This window comes from Mobula birostris, chromosome 20 (genome assembly GCF_030028105.1).
Source record: "Mobula birostris isolate sMobBir1 chromosome 20, sMobBir1.hap1, whole genome shotgun sequence".
Lineage (NCBI taxonomy): Eukaryota > Metazoa > Chordata > Chondrichthyes > Myliobatiformes > Myliobatidae > Mobula > Mobula birostris.
In genome coordinates this window covers 55135714-55159304 of record NC_092389.1, presented here as the reverse complement: position 1 = coordinate 55159304, position 23591 = coordinate 55135714, and the positions used below count along the sequence as shown (strand labels likewise).

The 23591-nt window shown below is 42.2% G+C and overlaps 1 protein-coding gene and 1 long non-coding RNA gene across 4 annotated transcripts in view; both read right to left on the bottom strand.

The window, feature by feature from the left end:
- LOC140185210 (uncharacterized) overlaps nt 1-23591 on the bottom strand; it is a 41761-nt gene that overhangs the window by 4133 nt on the left and 14037 nt on the right. Inside the window, exons 1-2 of one of the 2 annotated variants that reach the window (XR_011882524.1) lie at nt 21739-22275; nt 19137-19295 (exon numbers count right to left, since the gene is read on the bottom strand). This is a non-coding gene — a long non-coding RNA (uncharacterized lncRNA). Of the gene's footprint in view, nt 1-19136; nt 19296-21738; nt 22276-23591 lie in introns of those variants that run through there. The other variant, XR_011882525.1, reaches the window with a different exon arrangement.
- On the bottom strand, nt 7778-19122 carry LOC140185192 (probable G-protein coupled receptor 139). Of its 2 annotated transcripts, none has more exons than XR_011882515.1 (2): nt 15035-19122; nt 7778-12234 (listed from the first exon to the last, which is right to left on the bottom strand). XR_011882515.1 is itself a non-coding variant. In XM_072238591.1 (2 exons), the coding sequence occupies exons 1-2, from the start codon at nt 13319-13321 to the stop codon at nt 11318-11320; spliced, it is 987 nt and encodes a 328-aa protein (XP_072094692.1). In that variant the 5' UTR covers nt 13322-14237; the 3' UTR covers nt 7778-11317. The 2 variants fall into 2 exon arrangements, 1 of the variants encoding a protein (XP_072094692.1); XM_072238591.1 differs by lacking the exon at nt 15035-19122 and adding an exon at nt 13252-14237.

The following is a 23591-nucleotide window of genomic DNA, read 5'->3' as shown; positions in this document are numbered from 1 at the left end:
AGTCCTGCAGAAGAGGACAAAGGGCTTGATTAGGAAAGGGAAAAAAGATTATGAGAGAAACCTGGCAGGGAACATAAAAACTGATTATAATAGCTTTTATAGATATGTGAAAAGAAAAAAAAGACTGGTAAAGACAAATGTAGGTCCCTTACAGACAGAAACAGTTGAATTGATTATGGGGAACAAGGACATGGCAGACCAATTGAATAATTACTTTGGCTCTGTATTCACTAAGGAGAACATAAATAATCTTCCGGAAATTGTAGGGGACAGAGGGTCTAGTGAGATGGAGGAACTGAGGGAAATACATGTTAGTAAGGAAGTGGTGTTAGGTAAATTGAAGGGATTAAATGCAGATAAATCCCCAGGGCCAGTTGCTCTGCATCTCAGAGTGCTTAAGGAAGTAGCACAAGAAATAGTGGATGCATTAGTGATTATTTTTCAAAACTCTTTAGATTCTGGACTAGTTCCTGAGGATTGGAGGGTGGATAATGTAACCCTGCTTTTTAAAAAAAGGAGGATAGAGAAACCGGGGAATTATAGATCGGTTAGCTTAACATCGCTGGTGGGGAAACTGCTGGAGTCAGTTATCAAAGATGTGATAACAGCACATTTGGAAAGTGGTGAAATCATCGGACAAAGTCAGCATGGATTTGTGAAAGGAAAATCATGTGTGACGAATCTCATAGTATGTTTTGAGGATGTAACTAGTAGAGTGGATAGGGGAGAACCAGTGGATGTGGTATATTTGGATTTTCAAAAGGCTTTTGACAAGGTCCCACACAGGAGATTAGTGTGCAAACTTAAAGCACACGGTATTGGGGGTAAGGTATTGATGTGGATTGAGAATTGGTTGGCAGACAGGAAGCAAAGAGTGGGAATAAACGGGACCTTTTCAGAATGGCAGGCAGTGACTAGTGGGGTACCGCAAGGCTCAGTGCTGGGACCTCAGTTGTTTACAATATATATTAATAACTTAGACGAGGGAATTAAATGCAGCATCTCCAAGTTTGCTGATGACACGAAGCTGGGCGGCAGTGTTAGCCGTGAGGAGGATGCTAAGAGGATGCAGGGTGACTTGGATAGGTTGGGTGAGTGGGCAAATGCATGGCAGATGCAATGTAATGTGGATAAATGTGAGGTTATCCACTTTGGTGGCAAGAACAGGAAAATAGATTGTTATCTGAATCGTGGCCGATTAGGGAAAGGGGAGGTGCAACGAGACCTGGGTGTCATTATACACCAGTCATTGAAAGTGGGCATGCAGGTACAGCAGGCGGTGAAAAGGGAAAATGGTATGCTGGCATTCATAGCAAGAGGGTTCGAGTACAGGAGCAGGGAGGTACTACTGCAGTTGTACAAGGCCTTGGTGAGACCACACCTGGAGTATTGTGTGCAGTTTTCGTCCCCTAATCTGAGGAAAGACATTCTTGGCATAGAGGGAGTACAAAGAAGGTTCACCAGATTGATTCCTGTGATGGCAAGACTTTCATATAATGAGTCTAGGCTCATACTCGTTGGAATTTAGAAGATTGAGAGGGGATCTTATTGAAACGTATAAAATCCTAAAGGGATTGGACAGGATATATGCAGGAAGATTGTTCCTAATGTTGGGGAAGTCGAGAACGAGGTGTCACAGTTTGAGGATAAAGGGGAAGCCTTTTAGGACCGAGATTAGTAAAAACGTCTTTACACAGAGAGTGGTGAATCTGTGGAATTCTCTGCCACAGGAATCAGTTGAGGCCAGTTCATTGGCTATATTTAAGAGGGAGTTAGATATGGTCTTGTGTCTAAAGGGATCAGGGGGTATTGAGAGAAGGCAGGTACAGGGTTCTGAGTTGGATGGTCAGCCATGATCATACAGAATGGCCGTGCAGTCTCGAAGGGCCGAATGGCTCACTCCTGCACCTAATTTCTATGTTTCTATGTTTCTAGAACAGAGGAGTTAGTTCAGAACGTTCTTTCCCAACCGTCTACACTTATCTCATTTGTACAGCTGTATTATCGCTCTACTGAAGGGTTGTAGTCAGTACAATGATCTTAGTTCTGCAGACTTGCAACTGAATTGGATAAATACAGGCTATCGACGAAGTCACAAACTTTAACAGCACACAACTCCTTTAACCCTCTCTCCCCCACCCCCTACCTTCTCTCCATTCTCCTCCCTCTGAGTTACAGGGAAATCAGCTCATGTTTCTATCTGGGAAAAATCCACAAGCTCCCAAAGCTTTAACAACACACAGCTCTTTTCACCCTCTCTGCCCGCCCCCCTCCCCTTCTCTCCATTCTCCTCCCTCTGAGTTACAGGGAAATCAGCTTGTGTTTCTATCTGGGAAAAATCCACAAGGCCACAACGCTTTAACAGCACACAGCTCTTTTGATTTCATATTTCAAATATTTTTCCACAGGGCTGATGGCTTTAAATGCTTTGGCGCTGCCAGTTCAGAGAGCTGACACGTACGTCCTGTCACAGAGGAGGCACAGCACTGCTACTGCTTTAGAAGTTTTCACAAATTCAGCTTATCGTCTAAAACTCTGACAAACTTTGATAAATGCATGATAGACAGTATCCTGACTGGTTGCATCACAGCCCGGGACAGAAACCAGTTCCCATGAACGGAAAAATCTACAGGAAGTATTGGACACCTCCCAGACAACAACAACAAAAAAAAATGAGCACATCGACAAGAACTGCTGCCACAAGAAAGCAGCATCAATGATAACACCCCCCACCCGCTCAGGCCACGCTCTCTTCCCGCTGCTGCCTTGGGGAAGGAGGTCCCACACGTACGGACACATTTTCCAGGCCTCTGCAACTCATCGTCTCAGTATTATGAGTCTGTCGGTCTTCCTGTGTAGTTTATTTTTATTTTATTGCATTTTTCTGCTCTATTGTGGATGCCCGCAAGAAAATGAATATCATGGTTGCATACGGTTACGTATATGTACTTTCATAACAAGTTTTATTTCAAATTTGAGCAAAGGCACAAAAACACACAGACAACCATCCAAAGGCAGGATGAGACACAAACTCACAAACTCACACTCACATACTCACACACATGAACACACACACACTTACACACTCAGACTAACAGACTCACACACGCAAACACACACACACACACAGTCTGACACACTCACACTCAGACCTACAGACACACTCACTCACACGCACACACTCACTCACACGCACACACTCACTCACACACACACACACAGACACAGACACACACACACACACACACACACACACACACACACACACACACACACACCGATCCACACGGGCTCGCGCAGAGAGGCACACATTGACATAAATGTGCACACAGGCCACGAGACTCACACAAAACACAGACAGACACACACATCGAGACACACACACGTGCATGTACAGACACATACAGTGGCATGCAGAAGTTTGGGCACCCCGGTCAAAATTTCTCTTACTTTGAATAGCTAATTGAGAAAAAGATGACCTGATTTCCAAAAGGCATAAAGTTAAAGATGACACATTTCTTTGTTATTTTAAGCAAGAAATCTTTATTATTTCCATCTTTTACAGTTTTAAAATAACAAAAAAGGAAAAGGATCCAAACCAAAAGTTTGGGCACCCTGTATGGTCAATACTCAGTAACACCCCCTTTGGCAAGTATCACAGCTTGTAAACGATTTCCGTAGCCAGTTAAGAGTCCTTCAATTCTCGTTTGGGGGATTTTCGCCCATTCCTCCTTGCAAAAATCTTCTAGTTGTGTGAGACCCTTGGGCTGTCTTGCACGCACTGCTCTTTTGAGGTCGATCTCCAGATGCTCAATGCTGTTTTGGTCGGGGGACTGCGAGGGCCATGGCAAAACCTTCAGCTTGCGCCTCTTGACGTAGTCCATTGTGGATTTTGAGCTGTGTTTAGGATCATTATCCTGTTGTAGAAGCCATCCTCTTTTCACTTTCATCTTTTTTACAGACGGTGTGATGTTTGCTTCCAGAATTTGCTGGTATTTAATTGAATTCATTCTTCTGTCTAGCAGTGAAATGTTCCCCCTGCCATGGCTGCGACGCAAGCCCAAAGCATGATCGATCCACCCCTGTGCTTAACAGTCGGGGAGGAGGTCTTTTCATGAAATTCTGCACCCTTTTTTCTCCAAACATACTTTTGCTCATTGCGGCCAAAAAGTTCTATTTTAAATTCATCAGTCCACAGGACTTGTTTGCAAAAGCATCAGGCCTGTTGAGATGTTGCTTTGAAAAATTCTGACACTAAATTTGCCGTGAGGACGCAGGAAAGGTTTTCTTCTGATTACTCTTCATTCCAGAGTCTGCTAAATCTTCCTGAAGGTCTTTTGCAGTCAAAAGGTGGCTTTGATTTGCCTTTCTAGCAATCCTACTAGCAGTTCTCTCAGAAACTTTTCTTCGTCTTCCAGATCTCAACTTGACCTCCACCGTTCCTGTTAACTGCCATTACTTAATTACATTCCCAACTGAGGAAACGGCTACCTGAAAGGGCTTTGCTATCTTCTTATAGCCTTCTCCTGCTTTGTGGGCATCATTTAATATAATTTTCCGAGTACTAGGCAGCTGCTCAGAGGAGCCCATGGCTGCTGATTGTTGGGACAAGGTTTGAGGGGTCAGGGTATTTATAAAGCATTGCAATTTGCATCACCTGGCCTTTCCCAACCATGACTGTGAACAAGCTATAGCCCTAACAAGCTAATTAAGTTCTAAGACCTTGGTAAAAGTTATCTGAGAGCTCAAATCTCTTGGGGTGCCCAAACTTTTGCATAGTGCTCCTCTCCTTTTTTTCACTCTAAAATTGTGCAAAACAAAAATAATACACTAATCTTGCTTAAAATATTGAAACGAATGTTTCAGTTTTAACTTTATGACTTCTGGAGATCAGTTCATCCTCTACCCCCTTAACTATTCACAGTAACAGAAATTTTGACCGGGGTGCCTGAACTTTTGCGTGCCACTGTATACAGTACATACACACTGACACACATCAGTAGAAACAAACATGCACACAGACTCAAATACACATGCAGACGTCACAAGCATCCCGGCACGCAGAGGAGATACATCGGGACAGAAACACATGCATGCCCACACAGACACAGGCACATACAGACACAAAGGGAGACACGAAAGTGTGCACCACAGACACATACACATGCACACTCGAACAACTTTCACATCTCCCTCTCCAGCTCGCCTCTGAGTTTTCTGTGCTTTCAATTTTCGATTTGTTTCATTCTTCTAAACTCTGCAAGTCCAGGCCTGGAGCCATCATGAAGTTAGCAAAGCGTACAGACGCTGTGTCCTCTCGGGGCAAACTAAAGGTGATTTTTTTCCCTCTCTCTGCTGAATGTGTTTTATATGATCACAGACTCCAACAATTTCGAGAACTGCTGGTCCAGTGCATAAGTGAGCTGCTCATTTCATCTCAAGAGAAGATCTTAGATCTGGAAAACCTGTTGGAATTCTTTGAAGAAATAACAAGCAGGATCGACAATGGAGAATCGGTTGATGCTGTGTATCTGGATTTTCAGAAGACCTTTGACAGGGTTTCCACAGAAGCGGCTAACTAACAAATTAAGAGCTCGGGGTATTACAGAGAACAGACGAGCATCGACAAAGCAGTGGCTGATTGGCAAGAGGCAAAGTGTGGGAATGAAGGGAGCCTTTTCTGTTTGCTTGCCGGTGACTATGAAGTTCCACAGGGATTTGTGTTGTGTCAATAATTTGGATGAATTGATTGTTTTGAGCAAAGTTTGCAGCCAATACGAAGATAGGTAAAGGGACAGATAGTTTTGAGGAAACGGAGAGGCCACAGAAGGACTTGGACAGATTAAGAGAATGGGCAAAGAAGTGACAGATGAAATACAATGTCAGGAAATGTATGGTCATGACTTTGGTAGAAGAAATGAAAGGGTTGATATTTTCCCCAAATGGAGAGAAGACACAAACATTTGAGGATTAAAGGGATTTAGGAGTAATTGTACAGGATTCCCTGAAGCCAACTTGCAGTTTGAGTGTATGAAGAGGAAAGCAATATCAGCATTTAATTTCAAGAGAACTAGAATATAAAAGCAAGGATGCAATTGTGAGATTTTATAACTCACTGGTAAGGCCTCACTTGGAGGAATGTGGGCATTTTGAGCTCATTATCTTAGAGAGGATATGTTGAAACTGGACAGGGTTCAAATGAAGTTCAAGAAAATGATTCAAGGATTGAACGGCTTGTCATATGAAGGGCTTTTGATGGCTCTGGGCCTGTATTCACTGGAATTCAGAAGAATGAGAGAGACCTAATTGAAAATTATCCAATGTTGCAAGGCCTGTGTAAAGGATGTGGGAGTGTCCTTTTGGAATGGAGATGAGGAAGAATTTCTTAAACCAGGGATTAGTGAATCTGTGAAATTCCTTGCTACAGCCAGGGGTGGAGGTCGTCATTATTAATATTTAAGGCAGAGGTTGATAGATACTTGACTGGTCAGGGCAAGAAGCGATACGGGGAGAAGGCAGGAGATTGGGGCTGAGAGGGATAATGAATCAGCCGTGTTGAAATTACGGTGCAGACTCGATGAGCCATCTGGCCTAATTATGCTCCTGTAACTTGTCGTCTCATAACAAACTCTCATTCAATGTCAGAAAGAGCATGGAGCTGATTATTAACTCTAGAAGGAGAAAACGGGAGGTCCATAAGCCAGTCCTGATCGGGGATCAAAGGTGGACAGGGTCACCAACCTGAAACCTTTGTAATCACCTTCAAGGGCGCTTCATCTCCTGTTATTAATATTTATTATTTATTTATTTATCTATTTTTCTTTTGTATTTGCATAGTTTGTTGGGTTTTTTTGCATATTGTTTGCTTTTTCTTTCGTCTGTACTATTAAGTGCAGTCGTTTATAGTTCTTTGATTTACTGAGTTTGCCAAGAGAAAAACGAATATCAGGATTGTACATGGTTACATATGTGTACTTTGATAATAAGCTCACTTTGTAAATTTTAAATTGTACATTTGAATTTGTGAATGTTTCTGTCAAACACAGGATTGGGTTGTGAGCTCTGAAGGTTCACCACTGGCTGGGTGAATTATTTTGATCTGATCTGTATGGTCGTCCTGTCACTGTGACTCCTCTTTAGGGGCACCCCAGTTTCTGGAAACATTCCTGAATCGAAATAGGAAGCTTCACATTTTCCGCTTCACTGTTTCCAGCGTGCGTGTGCGCGCGCGCCAACACACCCACACACACACACACACACACACACACACACACACACACACACAGACACACACACACACACACAAACACAAACACACACACACACACACACACACACACACACGCACACACAAACGGTGACAATCATAACAGAACTCAAAAAGAGCAGGGCGAGATGCCTGAACAAGTATCCGCTGATGGCGCTCAGATCTATTCTGATGAGGTGCTTTGAGGGGTTGGTGTTGACTAAAATCAACTCCTGTCTGTGCATGGACCTGGACCCACTGCAATTTGCCGATCACCACAATCTGTCTACAGCAGATGCAATCTCGCTGGCTCTCCACTCAGCCTTAGATCACCAGGACAATAGCAATACACATGTCAGGCTGCTGATTACAGCTCAGCGTTCAACACAATCAGACCCTCAATTGTAATCAACAAGCTCCAAACCCTGGGCCTCTGTAACTCCTTCTGCAACTGGATCCTCACCAGGAGACCACAGTCTGTGTGGATGAGAAATAACATCTCCTCCTTGCTGACAATCAACACTGACACACTTCAATCACAATATAATTTATTATTAACTTATCCTATTGAAAGAAATTTGCTTAAATTAAAAAGTGAATTTTATGTGTTTGAAGATAAAAGTAATAAACTACTAGCATCCCGACTAAAAGCTGTTAGAGCTAAAAGACAAATTTTAAAAATTCGTAAGGAAATTGGCAGTTTAGCTTGTAACTATGAAGATATTAATAGATTTTTTCAAGACTATTACAGTGAACATTATAATTCTCTGTTTCCAGCTGATCCTTCTAAAATGAATGCCTTTCTACAAAAGATTGATTTTCCTAGAATGTCTGCTGAAGATCAACAAATTCTTGATACTCCTTCTATTGAAAGAAAAATTCAGAAAGCTATTTTTTCAATGCAATCTGGTAAAGCTCCTGGACTAGATGGTTTTTCAGTAGGATTTTAGAAAAAAAAATGAAAATTTGCTTACTCCTTGGAAATGTTTAAAGATTCTTTTTTGTTAGGAGAGTTACCTTCTACATTTTATGAAGCTTCTATTTCTTTAATTTTTAAGAAAGATAAAGACCCTACGGATTGTGCTTCATGTAGACCTATCTCATTATTAAATGTGGATGCCAAAATTCTTTCAAAAATAATGACTAATCGGATGGAGAATATACTAGCTAAAATTATTTCTCAGGACCAAACACGTTTTATAAAAGGCCGTTATTCTTTTTCTAATACTCGGAGACTGTTAAATGTTATATACTCATCCCCTCCAAAACTCCCCAATGTGTTGTTTCTCTTGATGCTGAAAAGACATTTGACAGAGTTGAATGGACATATTTATTTAACGTTTTAGAGAAATTTAGCTTTGGTATAAATTTTAATAAGTGGATTAGAATGATATATAAAAACCCTATTGCCACTGCAATTACTAATAACTGTAGATCCCCCTTTTTTCAACTTTCACGGGGTACGAGACGAGGATGTCCGTTAAATCCTTTGTTATTTAATTTGGTGCTGGAACCTTTGGCTATTGTACTTCGTGAAGCTAAAGATATCCAAGGAACTTCGAGATATGGGATTATTCAAAAGTTTTCCCTTTATGCTGATTATCTCTTAGCTTATATTTCCAATCCTGAAGAATCTATTCCTAGTTTATTTGAAATTATTACATGAATTTGGAAAGATTTCGGGATATAAATTAAACCTGCATAAAAGTGAATTATTTCCTGTAAATGATTCTGCTTTTATATATGTTGATATTCCTTTTAAAGTTACGGATTGTTTTAAATATTTAGGGATTATCATGACTAAAAATAATGGAGACCTTTATAGAGCTAATTTAGTTCCTTTAGTGTATTTTATGCAGCAATTATTTTCTTGATGGAAGCCTCTTACACTTTCGTTAGTTGGTCAAATTCATGCAGTAAAAATGATGATCATACCAAAATTTTTGTATGTATTTCAAAATATTCCTATTTTTTTAACTAAGAAGTTTTTTTTTAGCAGGTTGACTCTATTATTTCATCTTTTGTTTGGAATAATAAAAGACCAAGAATTGGAAAATGTCATTTTCAAAAATTAGAAAGGATGGAGGTCTTCCTTTGCCTAATTTAAGAATGTATTATTGGGCGGTTAATATACGCTATGCGTGTTCTTGGTTGTATTGGACCAATAGAAATGAACGCCCACCACGAGTTGACTTGGAATTGGAAGCTGTGAAACAATTTTACTTAAGTTCGTAATTAGGAGCTTCTTTACCTGTACAACTAGTCAAAATTTCTATTTTAAATATTAATCCTATGATTAAGCAGTCATTACGAATTTGGTACCAGTTTCGTAAGTTTTTTAATCTTAAACAAATTAACCTTCTTAGTTTGAACTGGTCAACTTTGAACTTGGACTGGTCAAAGAACACTGAGGCTGTCTACAAGAATGGTCAGAGCTGTCGCTATTTCCTGAGGAGAGTGTAGTCCTTTAATATCTGCCGGACGAAGCTGAGAATGTTCTACGAGTCTGTGGTAGCCAGTGCGATCATGTTTGCTGTTGTGTGCTGGGGCAGCAGACTGAGGGTATCAGACACCAACAGAATCAACAAACTCATTCGTAAGGCCAGTAATGTTGTGGGGATGGAAGTGGACTCTCTGACGGTGGTGTCTGAAAAGAGGATACTGTCCAAGTTGCATGCTATTTAATGATTTATCGTGCAACTGTAACGAAAACCAATTTTCCCCGGAATCAATAAAGTATGACTAGGACTATGACTATTTAGTATTAATTTATCGAAACTATTTATTTAAACCTTCACTTAGTGATCCTACGTTTTCTCATTGGAGGAATAAAGGAATTTATTCCTTTATGGATTTGCTTCAGGAAGACCGATTGATGTGCTTTGAGAAAATAGTAACTACATACTCTCTTTCATACTCAAACTTTTTGCTATATCTTCAGGTAAGACATTTTTTTATAAGAGTATTTAAGTAATTTTCCATATATACAAGATTATGATCTGTTAGACAGTATTTTTAAATTCAACCCTTTAGTGAAAGGTTTTATAGGGAAAATTTATAATTTACTATTCCAACAGGATAATTATTCTCTATTTAAGATTAAGCAAGCTTGGGACACAGATCTTAACATGACCTTGATAGCAGAGGATTGGTTGCGAATTCGGAAGTTGGTTCATTCTTCTTCGATTTGCGCAGGCCATTCTTTGATTCAATTTAAAATTGTATATCGTTATTAATTGACAAAGGAGAGACTAGTGGAGGCCTGTGACTAGTGGTGTGCCACAGGGATCAGTGCTGGGTCCATTGTTATTTGTCATCTATATCAATGATCTGGATGATAATGTGGTAAATTGGATCAGCAAGTTTGCTGATGATACAAAGATTGGAGGTGTACTAGACAGTGAGGAAGGTTTTCACAGCCTGCAGAGGGACCCCATAGTCTGTAGTCTCCAGTCTCTCTCAGCTCTATAGTCTATAGTCTCCAGTCTTTGTCACCCCATAGTCTATAGTCTCCAGTCTCTGTCACCTCTATAGTGTATAGTGCCTAGTCTCTGTCACCCTTATACTCTATCGTCTGATAACACACTCACACCCATATAGCATAATCTCCAGCCTCTTTCACTTCTACTCTGTACTGTACGCAGTCCCTGTCACCACTATACTCTATCGCCTCCAGTCTCTGTCCAAACTACAGTGTATATTCAGAGGACATCACTGTATGACAGTAGGACACGCGCCGTAATCAGTCTGGAATACCGACTGACAGAAGGGGAAATGGGGGTGCGGACGTCCGTGGTGGACAAATAAACATGCTGGTGAGGGTTCAGCAGAGGGTTGTCAGGGTGAACACCTGAATCGTTACGATAGTCAGCTTTGTGAGGCAACGGGCAAAGAAGGTCGGAGATCCTTGGAGAGCCCATTGGTTGTTTCTTGCCCCGTATAATTGAAGTAATTTTACTGACTTTGCAGGAACCTGCAAACTACTAACATTCGCTCACCTGCCTGCTGGAATATAGACACATTTACCAGACTCATAAAAGACAAAGAAATGCATTTGAACTCCATTAAAGCTTACAATCGCACAGCATTGTAGCTACAGAGTCGATCACATAATTTAACCAGACGTTTCACTCCTCTCTTCAGCTCCTCCCTGAATTTCCTCTGTGACAGAGTGTAGATACACGTGTTGGTGCAGGTACAGAGATATTGTAACATGATCCCAAACTGCTGCAGGATGTAAGGCGGGGTATTCAAATATCTGTCAGTGTAAGAGTAATTCTGAACTTGCCAGATCATACCGTATACAATATAGGGGATCCACAAGAATATGAAATTGGCTGACAGAGCGAACAACAAAATTATTGACTTTCTCCGGTTCTCCACCTCTGGATCATTCTTTTTCTCTCTGCTGTTCCTGAGCGCCCGGCGAACTCTGTTTGCCGCGATGATATGACTGACTGTTAAAGCATTAAAAAGCAGAATTAAACCAATGGGCAATAATGGTGTAGTGAGAATGCTAAACAACTGGTAAGCTTTCCACGCTGGTAAAATAAAGTAATCTTTTCCGAAAATGCATCGCCAGGGTATATTATCAGTGATAAAGAGAGGTTCTACCGCAAAGTACAATGGAACATCCTTTGCACAACTTCCTAAACCCACGATTACTATCATAATAGTCGCTGTCCTCTCGGTGCAGTATCGTTCCCGCAGCTTTTGACTGCAGATTGCAAGACAGCGATCGAACGTGAAAGTCACCGTGAGCCAAACAGAACAGTCCATGGTTGCGACATTCAGGGTAAGTGTCACGGCGCAAATCGGTGTAACGAGCAAAGGAAGAGCATAAATATAAATATTATTGATCTCACAGAGTACAACAGCAAAAATAACACTCATTAAATCAGCTGCTGCCATTCCCACCAGGTAACGGGAGATGCATTTAGAGAGTCCGCAGTTTCCCAGAGACAGGATCACAATCGCCACTAAATTAACTGCAAGGAAGCAAAGAAGAGTTAGTTTGACGCGCACACACCCTGATCATTTTTACTTGATATACATACATAGAAATGTGTTGAATCGGAATGAGTGAAAGTCAGACATCTGATCATTTGACGGGTCAGGCGGGCTTCACTTCCAAAAATTGGAAATGTTGTTTGTTCCAGCTCCGTCACTGTCCTTCGAATGGATAATAATGACGGGTCCGAGAAACAGTTGAGGCGCAACTTTCTAGTTGACAGTGGGGTTTCAATGGGTGGCTATTCCACCCACTCATCCGGACAGCTGAGAGTGCTAAAGGTATTTTATAATGCAGGAATAAAATTGACTCAGAGAGACTGTTTCTTCTGAAATAACATTTTGGAGTGGAGTTGCAGCAGAGCAAAATGCATGATTTAATGTGCAGGTGGCAAATAAACTTGACTCTTGTACATTGCGACCAAGATATCACAAAGATTTGTGCTCCCTCATGCTGCATGATGAAAGTAAGAATTAAAATAAGTCCTATCTAAATTAAACCCGGCGAAAGAAGGAGGACACGGTAAAATGAAAGAGTATTTCAGGTGTTTGTGGCTATATCAAAGACATTTCGATAAATAAATAGAAAAAGAATGATCTTTCTCGTTACATTAAGACGGAAAGGAAAAAAAATGGTTATGGCAGAAAAAGCGGGAAGTTTGCAAAGAGGGCGGCAACGAAGCTGAAGATTTATATTCATTTTAGTGAACGTTTCAGTTTCTATTTTGATAGACAATCAAATTTAGAACAATGCGTGCTGGTAAAGTTGGAAGTTCGAGTAAGGTAAAACGCTAGAACAATATTAATGTTAATATTGACAAAATCATCGGGCATGAGAAACGAGTAACAATTCTGTAGAAAAAGAAAGAATAAAATAAAATATATATTTAAACCTGAACAAGATTAAAACACTCATCAGATGAGGCACAATCTGTAACAAATTTCACAAGGGCAAAGCACACACATATAGTAGGAGACAACTCCAGTTAACTTACCAGGGATACCAATCGCTGCTAGTACAGGATAGTAGATACTTGCGATGTAGTAAATTGCTGGATATCCCATTTTCTGTGTAAATTGGTGATCAGTTGAAAATAGTCCAACTGCCAATATCCACTGGTGATTGTTTGCTTTGCAAACTCTTATACAGGAGAGGAAAGTGCTCTCTGACAATTAATCATACCACGTGGTTAGCCACATCAGAGACAGTCCACTGAACAAACAATTGAGGTTTGTTTCCATTTATATGAATTGTGTAATCGTGAAATGAAGATCGCTCCCTCGGGAGAATCACAAAATAACAATGACGTTTAATTTTGTTCATTCACACCTTCTAACGAGAACATTGAACATTCTCCGTCTATGACACAGAGTTCGTGCGTTTCAAATAAAATAATCCTTATTCTCAATATGTTTACATCGTGTACTATCACTGTCAAATAATTATCAATTGCAACAATAGGCGAAGCGCATTGAGATTCTGGGGTGAAGAAATTACATTTAGTTTTATTTCCCGCAAGAGGAATGTTCAGACCTCTTTATTTTTTTTGCTTTCAGATTGATTTGCTGTCATAATAATGGCCAATTTCGATGAGAAATAACTTCATAAACGATTAGATTAGTTATGTATCCTGAAGACAAACTCCACAACTAAACTAATATGGAAGAAGGAGATCATCGGAGACTAATGTCAGGGGTTAATTTCGTAAAAGTACCTTGAAAAATAGATAGATACAATACCAAAATTTTTCAGGCATAGGACTGCATTCTTTAAGAGCAAGTGCTTGGATTTTCCCCACTACCATACCGATCCATTTCCCCCCTCTCCACTGACACTCTGCGCCATTTCTTGCCGATGTGTTATTTTCATACATTGTTCACTGTACTGTGCTCTTTTTTTTAGAAACTTAGAAACATAGAAACATAGAAAACCTACAGCACAATACAGGTCCTTCGGTTCACAAAGTTGTGCCGAGCATGTCCCTACCTTAGAAATTACTACGGTTACCCACAGCCCTCTGTTTCTTTAAGCTCCAGGAACCTATCTAAAAGTCTCTTAAAACGACCCTATCGTATTCGCATCCACCAGCGCCGCTGGCAGTCCATTCCACGCACTTACAGCTCTCTGTGTAAAAAAAAACTTATCACTGACGTCTCCTCTGTACCTGCTCCTTAGAACCTTAAACCTCTGTCCTCTTGTGGCAACCATTTCAGCCCTGGGTAAAAGTCTCTGACTATCCACACGATCAATGCCTCTCATCATCTTGTACACCTGTTTCAGGTCACCTCTCATGCTCCGTCGTTCCAAGGAGAAAAGGCCGAGTTCACTCAACCTGTTTTCATAAGGCTTGCTCGCTAATCCAGGCAACATCTTTGTAAATCTCCTCTTCTCTCTTTCTATGGCTTCCACATCCTTCCTGTAGTGAGGTGACCAGAACTGAGCACAGTACTCCAAGTGGAGTCTGACCAGGGTCCTATATAGCTGCAACATTGCCTTTGGGCTCCTAAAGTAAATTCCACGATTAATGAAGGCCAATACACCGTATGCCTTATTAACCACAGAGTCAACCTGTGCAGAACTTTGACCGTCCTGTGGACTCTAACCACAAGATCCCTCTGATCCTCCACACCGCCAAGAGTCACATCCCCCCAAAGAATCATTCAGGCTCGTAAGGCACGACCTGCCCAATGCAAAGCCATGCTGACTATCCCTAATCATGTTATACCTCTCCAAATGTCCATATACTCTGCCTTGCAGGATCTTCTCCGTCAACTTACCAACCACTGAAGTAAGACTCACTGGTCTACAGTTTCCTGGGCTATTTCTACTCCCCTTCTTGAATTAAGGAACAACATCCGCAACCCTCCAATCCTCTGGAACCTCTGACGAAGGGTCTCGGTCTGAAACGTCGACTGCACCTCTTCCAAGAGATGCTGCCTGGCCTGCTGCGTTCACCAGCAACTTTTATGTGTGTTGTCTCTGGAACCTCTCCCGTCCACATTGATGATTCAAAGATCATCGCCAGAGGCTCAGCAATCTCCTCCCTCGCCCCCCACAATGTGCTAAATTGGATCAGCAAGTTTGCTGATGATACAAACATTGGAGGTGTACTAGACAGTGAGGAAGGTTTTCACAGCCTGCAGAGGGACCCCATAGTCTGTAGTCTCCAGTCTCTCTCAGCTCTATAGTCTATAGTCTCCAGTCTTTGTCACCCCATAGTCTATAGTCTCCAGTCTCTGTCACCTCTATAGTGTATAGTGCCTAGTCTCTGTCACCCTTATACTCTATCGTCTGATAACACACTCACCCCCATATAGCATAATCTCCAGCCTCTTTCACTTCTACTCTGTACTGTACGCAGTCCCTGTCACCACTATACTCTATCGCCTCCAGTCTCTGTCCAAACTACAGTGTATATTCAGAGGACATCACTGTATGACAGTAGGACACGCGCCGTAATCAGTCTGGAATACCGACTGACAGAAGGGGAAATGGGGGTGCGGACGTCAGTGGTGGACAAATAAACATGCTGGTGAGGGTTCAGCAGAGGGTTGTCAGGGTGAACACCTGAATCGTTACGATAGTCAGCTTTGTGAGGCAACGGGCAAAGAGGGTCGGAGATCCTTGGAGAGCCCATTGGTTGTTTCTTGCCCCGTATAATTGAAGTAATTTTACTGACTTTGCAGGAACCTGCAAACTACTAACATTCGCTCACCTGCCTGCTGGAATATAGACACATTTACCAGACTCATAAAAGACAAAGAAATGCATTTGAACTCCATTAAAGCTTACAATCGCACAGCATTGTAGCTACAGAGTCGATCACATAACTTAACCAGACGTTTCACTCCTCTCTTCAGCTCCTCCCTGAATTTCCTCTGTGACAGAGTGTAGATACACGTGTTGGTGCAGGTACAGAGGTATTGTAACATGATCCCAAACTGCTGCAAGATGTAAGGCGGGGTATTCAAATATCTGTCAGTGTAAGAGTAATTCTGAAATTGCCAGTTTATATTATATACAATAATGGGGATCCACAACAATATGAAATTGGCGGAGAGAGCGAACAATAAAATTATCGACTTTCTCCGGTTCTCCGCCTCTGGATCATGCTTTTTCTCTCTGCTGTTCCTGAGCCCCCGGCGAACTCTGTTTGCCGCGATAATATGACTGACTGTTAAACCATTAAAAAGCAGAATCAAGCCGATCGGCAATAAAGGTGTAGTGACAGTGTTAAACAACTGGTAAGCTTTCCACCTTGGTAAAATAAGGTAATCCTTTCCGAAAATGCATCGCCAGGGTATATTATCAGTGATAAAGAGAGGTTCTACCGCAAAGTACAATGGAACATCCTTTGCACAACTTCCTAACCCCACGATTACTATCATAATAGTCGCTGTCCTCTCGGTGCAGTATCGTTCCCGCAGCTTTTGACTGCAGATTGCAAGACAGCGATCGAACGTGAAAGCCACCGTGAGCCAAACAGAACAGTCCATGGTTGCGACATTCAGGGTAAGCGTCACGGCGCAAATCGGTGTAATGAGCAAAGGAAGAGCATAAGTATAAATATTATTGATCTCACAGAGTACAACAGCAAAAATAACACCCATTAAATCAGCTGCTGCCATTCCCACCAGGTAACGGGAGATGCATTTAGAGAGTCCGCATTTTCCCAGAGACAGGATCACAATCGCCACTAAATTAACTGCAAGGAAGCAAAGAAGAGTTAGTTTGACGCGCACACACCCTGATCATTTTTACTTGATATACATACATAGAAATGTGTTGAATCGGAATGAGTGAAACTCAGACATCTGATCATTTGCGGGTCAGGCGGGCTTCACTTCCAAGAATTGGAAAGGTTGTTTGTTCCAGCTCCGTCATTGTCCTTCGAATGGATAATAATGACTGGCCCGAGAAACAGCTGAGCCGCAACTTTCCAGTTGACAGTAGGGTTTCAATGGGTGGCTATTCGACCCATTCATCCGGACAGCTGAGAGTGCTAAAGGTATTTTATAATGCAGGAATAAAATTGACTCAGAGAGATTGTTTCTTCTGAAATAACAGTTTTGAGTGGAGTTGCAGCAGAGCAAAATGCATGATTTAATGTGCAGGTGGCAAATAAACTTGACTCTTTTACATTGCGACCAAGATATAATAAAGATTTGTGCTCCCTCATGTTGTATGATGAAAGTAAGAATTAAAATAAATCTTATCTAAATCAAACCCGGCCAAAGAAGGAGACGCCGTAAAATGAAAGAGTATTTCAGGTTGTTGTGGCTATATCGAAGACATTTCGATAAATAAATAGAAAAAGAATGATCTTTCTCGTTACATTAAGACCAAAAGGGAAAAAAACTGGTTATGGCAGAAAAAACGGGAAGTTTGCAAAGTGGGCGGCAACGAAGCTGAAGATTTATATTCGTTTTAGTAAACGTTTCAGTTTCTATTTTGATAGACAATCAAATTTAGAACAATGCGTGTTGGTAAAGTTGGAAGTTCGAGTAAGGTAAAATGCTAGAACAATATCAATGTTAATATTGACAAAATCATCGGGCATGAGAAACGAGTAACAATTCTGTAGAAAAAGAAAGAATAAAATAAAATATATATTTAAACATGAACAAACTTAAAACACTCATCAGATGAGGCACAATCTGTAACAAATTTCACAAGAACAAAGCACACACATATAGTAGGAGACAACTCCAGTTAACTTACCAGGGATACCAATCGCTGCTAGTACAGGATAGTAGATACTTGCGATGTAGTAAATTGCTGGATATCCCATTTTCTGTGTGAAATGGTGATCAGTTGAAAATAGTCCAACTGCCAATATCTACTGGTGATTGTTTGCTTTGCAAGCTCTTATACAGGAGAGAAAAGTGCACTCTGACAATTAATCATACCACGTGGTTAGTCACATCAGTGACAGTCCACTGAACAAACAATTGAGGTTTGTTTCCATTTATATGAATTGTGTAATCGTGAAATGAAGATCGCTCCCTCGGGAGAATCACAAAATAACAATTACGTTTAATTTTGTTCATTCACACCTTCTAACGAGAACATTGAACATTCTCCGTCTATGACACAGAGTTCGTGCGTTTCAAATAAAATAATCCTTATTCTCAATATGTTTACATCGTGTACTATCACTGTCAAATAATTATCAATTGCAACGATAGGCGAAGCGCATTGAGATTCTGTGGTGAAGAAATTACATTTAGTTTGGTTGTTTAATTCAACAATTATTTCCCGCAAGAGGAATGTTCAGACCTCCTTTTTCCTGTCAGATTGATTTGCTGTCACAATAATGGCCAATTTCGATGAGAAATAATTTCATAAACAATTAGATTAGTTATGTATCCTGAAGACAAACTCCACAACTAAACTAATATGGAAGAAGGAGGTCATCGGTGACTAATGTAAGGGGTTAATTTCGTAAAAGTATCTTGAAAAAATAGATAGATACAATACCAATTTTTTCAGGCATAGGACTGCATTTTTTAAGAGCAAGTACTCAGATTTTCCCCACTACCATACCGATCCATTTCCCCTCTCTCCACTGACACTCTGCGCCATTTCTTGCAGGTGTGTTATTTTCATACATTGTTGACTGTACTGTGCTCTTTTTTTTTCCAGAAACATGGAAAAATAGAAAACCTACAGCACAATACAGGCCCTTCGGTTCACAAAGTTGTGTCGAACATGTCCCTACCTTAGAAATTACTAGGGTTACCCACAGCCCTCTGTTTTTTAAGCTCCATGCACCTATCTAAAAGTCTCTTAAAAAGACCCTATCGTATCGGCATCCACCACCGCCGCCGGCAGTCCATTCCACGCACTCACAGCTCTCTGCGTAAAAAAAAAACTTACCACCGACTTCTCCTCTGTACCTGCTCCTTAGAACCTTAAACGTCTGTCCTCTTGTGGCAACCATTTCAGCCCTGGGAAAAAGTCTCTGACTATCCACCCGACCAATGCCTCTCATCATCTTGTACACCTGTATCAGGTCACCTCTCATCTTCCGTCGCTCTAAGGAGAGAAGGCCGTGTTTACTCAACGTGTTTTCAAAAGGCTTGCTCCCCAATTCAGGCACCATACTTGTAAATCTCCTCTGAACCCTTTCTATGGCTTCCACATCCTTCCTGTACAGAGGCGACCAGAACTGAGCACAGTACTCCAAGTGGCGCCTGACCGGGGTCCTACATAGCTGCAACATTGCCTTTGGGCTCTTAAATTCAATTCCACGATTAATGAAGGCCAATACACCGTATGATTTCTTAACCACAGAGTCAACCTGTGCAGAACTTTGAATGTCCTATGGACTCTAACCACAAGATCCCTCTGATCCTCCACACTGCCAAGAGTCACATCCTCAATAAAATCAATCAGGCTCGTAAGGCACGACCAGCCCAATGCAAAGCCATGCTGATTATTCCTAATCATATTATACCTCTCCAAATGTTCATAAACCCTGTCTTGCAGGATCTTCTCCGTCACCTTACCAACTACTGAAGTAAGGCTCACTGGTCTACAGTTTCCTGGGCTATTTCTACTCCCCTTCTTGAATTAATGAACAACATCCGCAAACCTCCAATCCTCTGGAACCTCTCTGGTCCACATTGATGATTCAAAGATCATCGCCAGAGGCTCAGCAATCTCCTCCCTCGCCCCCCACAGTAGCCTGGGCTACATCTCATCCTGTCCCGGCGACTTATCCAACATGATGCTTTCCAAAACCTCCAGCACATTCTCCTTTTTAATGCGTACATGCTCAAGCTTTTCAGTCTGCTGCAAGTGATCACTACAATCACTGAGATCATTTTCCGCAGTGAATACTGAAGTAAAGTACTTATTAAGTACCTCTGCTATTTCCTACGGTTCCACACATACTTTCCCACTGTCACACTTGATAGTCCTGTTCTTTCACTTCTCATCCTCTTGCTCTCCACATACTTGCAGAATGCCTCGGGCTTTTCCTTAAACCTGCCAGTCAAGGCCTTCTCATGGCCCCTTCTGGCTCTCCGAATTTCCTTTTTAAGCTCCTTCCTGTTAGCCTTATAATCATCTAGATCTCTAACATTACGTAGCTCTCTGAAACTTTAGTTAGCTTTTCTCTTCTTCTTGACTAGATTTATTACAGCCTTTGTGCACCACGGTTCCAGTACCCTGCCATAACTACCCTGTCTCATTGGAACGTACCTGTGCAGAACTCCACACAAACATCCCCTGAACATTTGCCAGATTTCTTCCTCGCTTTTCCCTGAGAACATCTGTTCCCAATTTAAGATTCCAATTTCCTGCCTGATAGCCTCATATTTCCCCTTACTCTAATTAAACCCTTTACTAACTTGTCTGTTCCTATATCCCTCCAATGCTATTGTAAAGGAGATAGAATTATGATCACTATCTCCAAACTGCTCTCCCACTTAGAGATCTGACACCTGACAGGTTCATTTTCCAATACCAAATCGAATACAGTCTTTCTTCTTGTAGGCTTATCTACATATTGTGGCAAGAAACCTTCCTGAACACACCTGACAAACTCCATCCAATCTAAACCCCTTGCTCTATGGAGATGCTAGTCGATATTTGGGAAATTAAAATCTTCCATCACGACAACTATGTTATTATTAGACCTTTCCTGTAATTGTTTCCCTATGTGCTCCTTGATATCCCTGTTACTATTGGGCGGCCTATAAAGACACCCAATAAAGTTATTGACCCGTTCCTGTTCCTAACCTTCACTCATAGAGACTCCGTCGACAATCTCCCATGATGTCTACTTTTCCTGCAGCCGTGGCACAATCTCTCATCACCAGTGCCACGCCCCACCTCCTTTGCCTCCCTCCCTGTCCTTGCTGAAACATCTAAAACACGGCACTTGAAGTAACCATTCCTGTCCCTGAGCCATCCAAGTCTCTGTAATGACCAGCACATCACAGCTCCAAATACTGACCCACGACCTGAGCTCATCCGCTTTGTTCACAATACAATTTGCAATAAAATAGACACACCTCAAACCGTTCGTCTCAGCGCGTCCCTTCTCTATCACCTGCCTATCCTCCCTTTCGCACTGTCTGCAAGCTTTCTCTATTTGTGAGCCAACCGCCTCTTCCGCAGACTCCTCAGTTCGGTTCCCACCCCCCAACAACTCTAGTTTAAACTCTTCCCAGTAGCCTTAACAAACCTCTCCGCCAATATATTGCCCCCCCCCTCGGATTCAAGTGCAACCCGTCCGTTTTGTACAGGTCACACCTACCCCAAAATAGGTCCCAATGATGGAGAAATCTGAATCGCTGCCCCCTGCTCCAATCCCTCAGCCACTCATTTATCCTCCAGCTCATTCTATTCCTCTCCTCACTGACACGTGGCACGGGCAGGAATCCCGAGACTAGTACCTTTGCGGTCCTGCTTCTCAACTTCCTTCCTAACTCCCTGTGGTCTTTCTTCAGGACCTCTTCCCTTTTCCTACCTTTGTCATCTGTTCCAATATGTACCACGACCTCTGGCTGTTCTCCCTCCCACCGCAGGATATCGTGGACTCGATCTGAAACAACCCGGACCCTGACACCTGGAGGGCAAACTACCATCCGAGTTTCATTCCTGCGTCCACAGAATTGCTCGTCTGGTCAGGGAGAGCGAGGAGGTGATAGAAAGGAGTTATAGGTAGGTAGTCACTCCGGGGCCACGGGAGACTGACAAGTTGGTAACAGTCAGGAGAAGGAGGGGGAAGAGTCAGGTGCTAGAGAGTACCCCTGGGGCTGTACCCCTTGACAATTAGTACTCCTGCTTGAGTGTTACGGTGGGGCGAGGGCGGGGTGCAGCCTACCTTGGGGAAGCAACAGTGGCCGTTTCTCTGGCACAGTGTCCGACCCTGTGGCTCAGAAGGGTAGGGAAAAGAAGAGAGAGGCAGTAGTGATAGGGGACTCTATAGTTACGGGTCAGACAGGCAATTCTGTGTACGCAGGAATGGAACTCGGAATGGCAGTTTGCATCTCAGGTGCCAGGGTCCGGGATGTTTCAGATAGAGTGCACGATATCCTGCATTTCAACATCGGGCGAATTTGACAAACAAATCAGAAATAAACTTCGTAAAGACTTGACATTTTAATTCAGAGTTCTCGCGTTCCACTGCAAGTTTTTTTTTGGCGTGTGGCTGCGTGCGTGCGGGTCTGTGAGTCTGCGAGCGTGCGCGTCTGTGCGTGTGCGTCTGCTTGTGCGTGCGTGCACGTCTGTGCGCGTGCGTCTGCGTGTCCTTGCGTGCGTCCGTGATGATGTCTTTTTCATGGCTTTTGCAAGGCGCTGAGCGAGAGAGAGCCTGTGTGGCGCGCTACTCTTCACAGAGATATTTTCGCAGTATTTTCCCTTTGTATTTTACGCGGTCGAGTTGCGATCTCGACACTCAAACAGGCACGGATGGAAAGCGTACTCGGGTGCGGACACGACTAGTTTCGGACCCGGGAACGGAGGGGTTTCCGAGTCGGGCGCCGATGTCGTTGTGTCACCAGCCGGCCCTCACTACAATATTTTAATACCATTATGTACCTACACAAGTATACTGGGATACAGATACCCCACCCGTCAGAACTTCATTGACAGCTTCCCACACAACATCAGTTACACCAAGATAATTTTCTGCAACTTTCACAATAATTTTAATTCCCTCAGTAGGACGAGATGTCTGATCAGTGCAATTCAGTATATCCGTTATAAACATCACACACTTAATTTTCTTCAGTTGTAAAGTAGCGATAGTGAGAGAACTGTGATACCGACGTATATCCACTGACGTCACAGTCTGTTCTCCGACTGGGAACACTTTATCAACCTGCTCTACTTGCTGTACTTGTCCTTCAACAAGTCCTTCTGCTCACTGTGTTGTTCTGAACCAACTGAACTGGTCATTTCATGCCTTACTAAACCAGACCCTTCTGCCTACACAAGCTCCACATCCCTCCATTCTCCTCACATTCATGCGGTATCCAATAACATCTCTCGCATCTGCCTCCACCACCACCCCTGACATTCACTCCAGACACTCACCACGATGGGTATGAAAAACAAAACTTGAAACGCAAATCTCCTTTAAACGTTCTGAGTCAGGTTTAACGCTATTGTCTTTTCTAAGTTGTTTTTATCAGCAGCCGTGTAATGAAATGATACAAAATTATACTAAATTACCAAAAATACATAATTCGTGTAAAAAGGATCAATGAGGTGATGTTCCCCCTTTCTCCTGAAGTACATGCTCGGTGGTATTAGACATGTCCTCCTTGGAGAAAAAAATGCCCGGTGTCCGCTCTGTCTATGCCTCTCACATTCCTG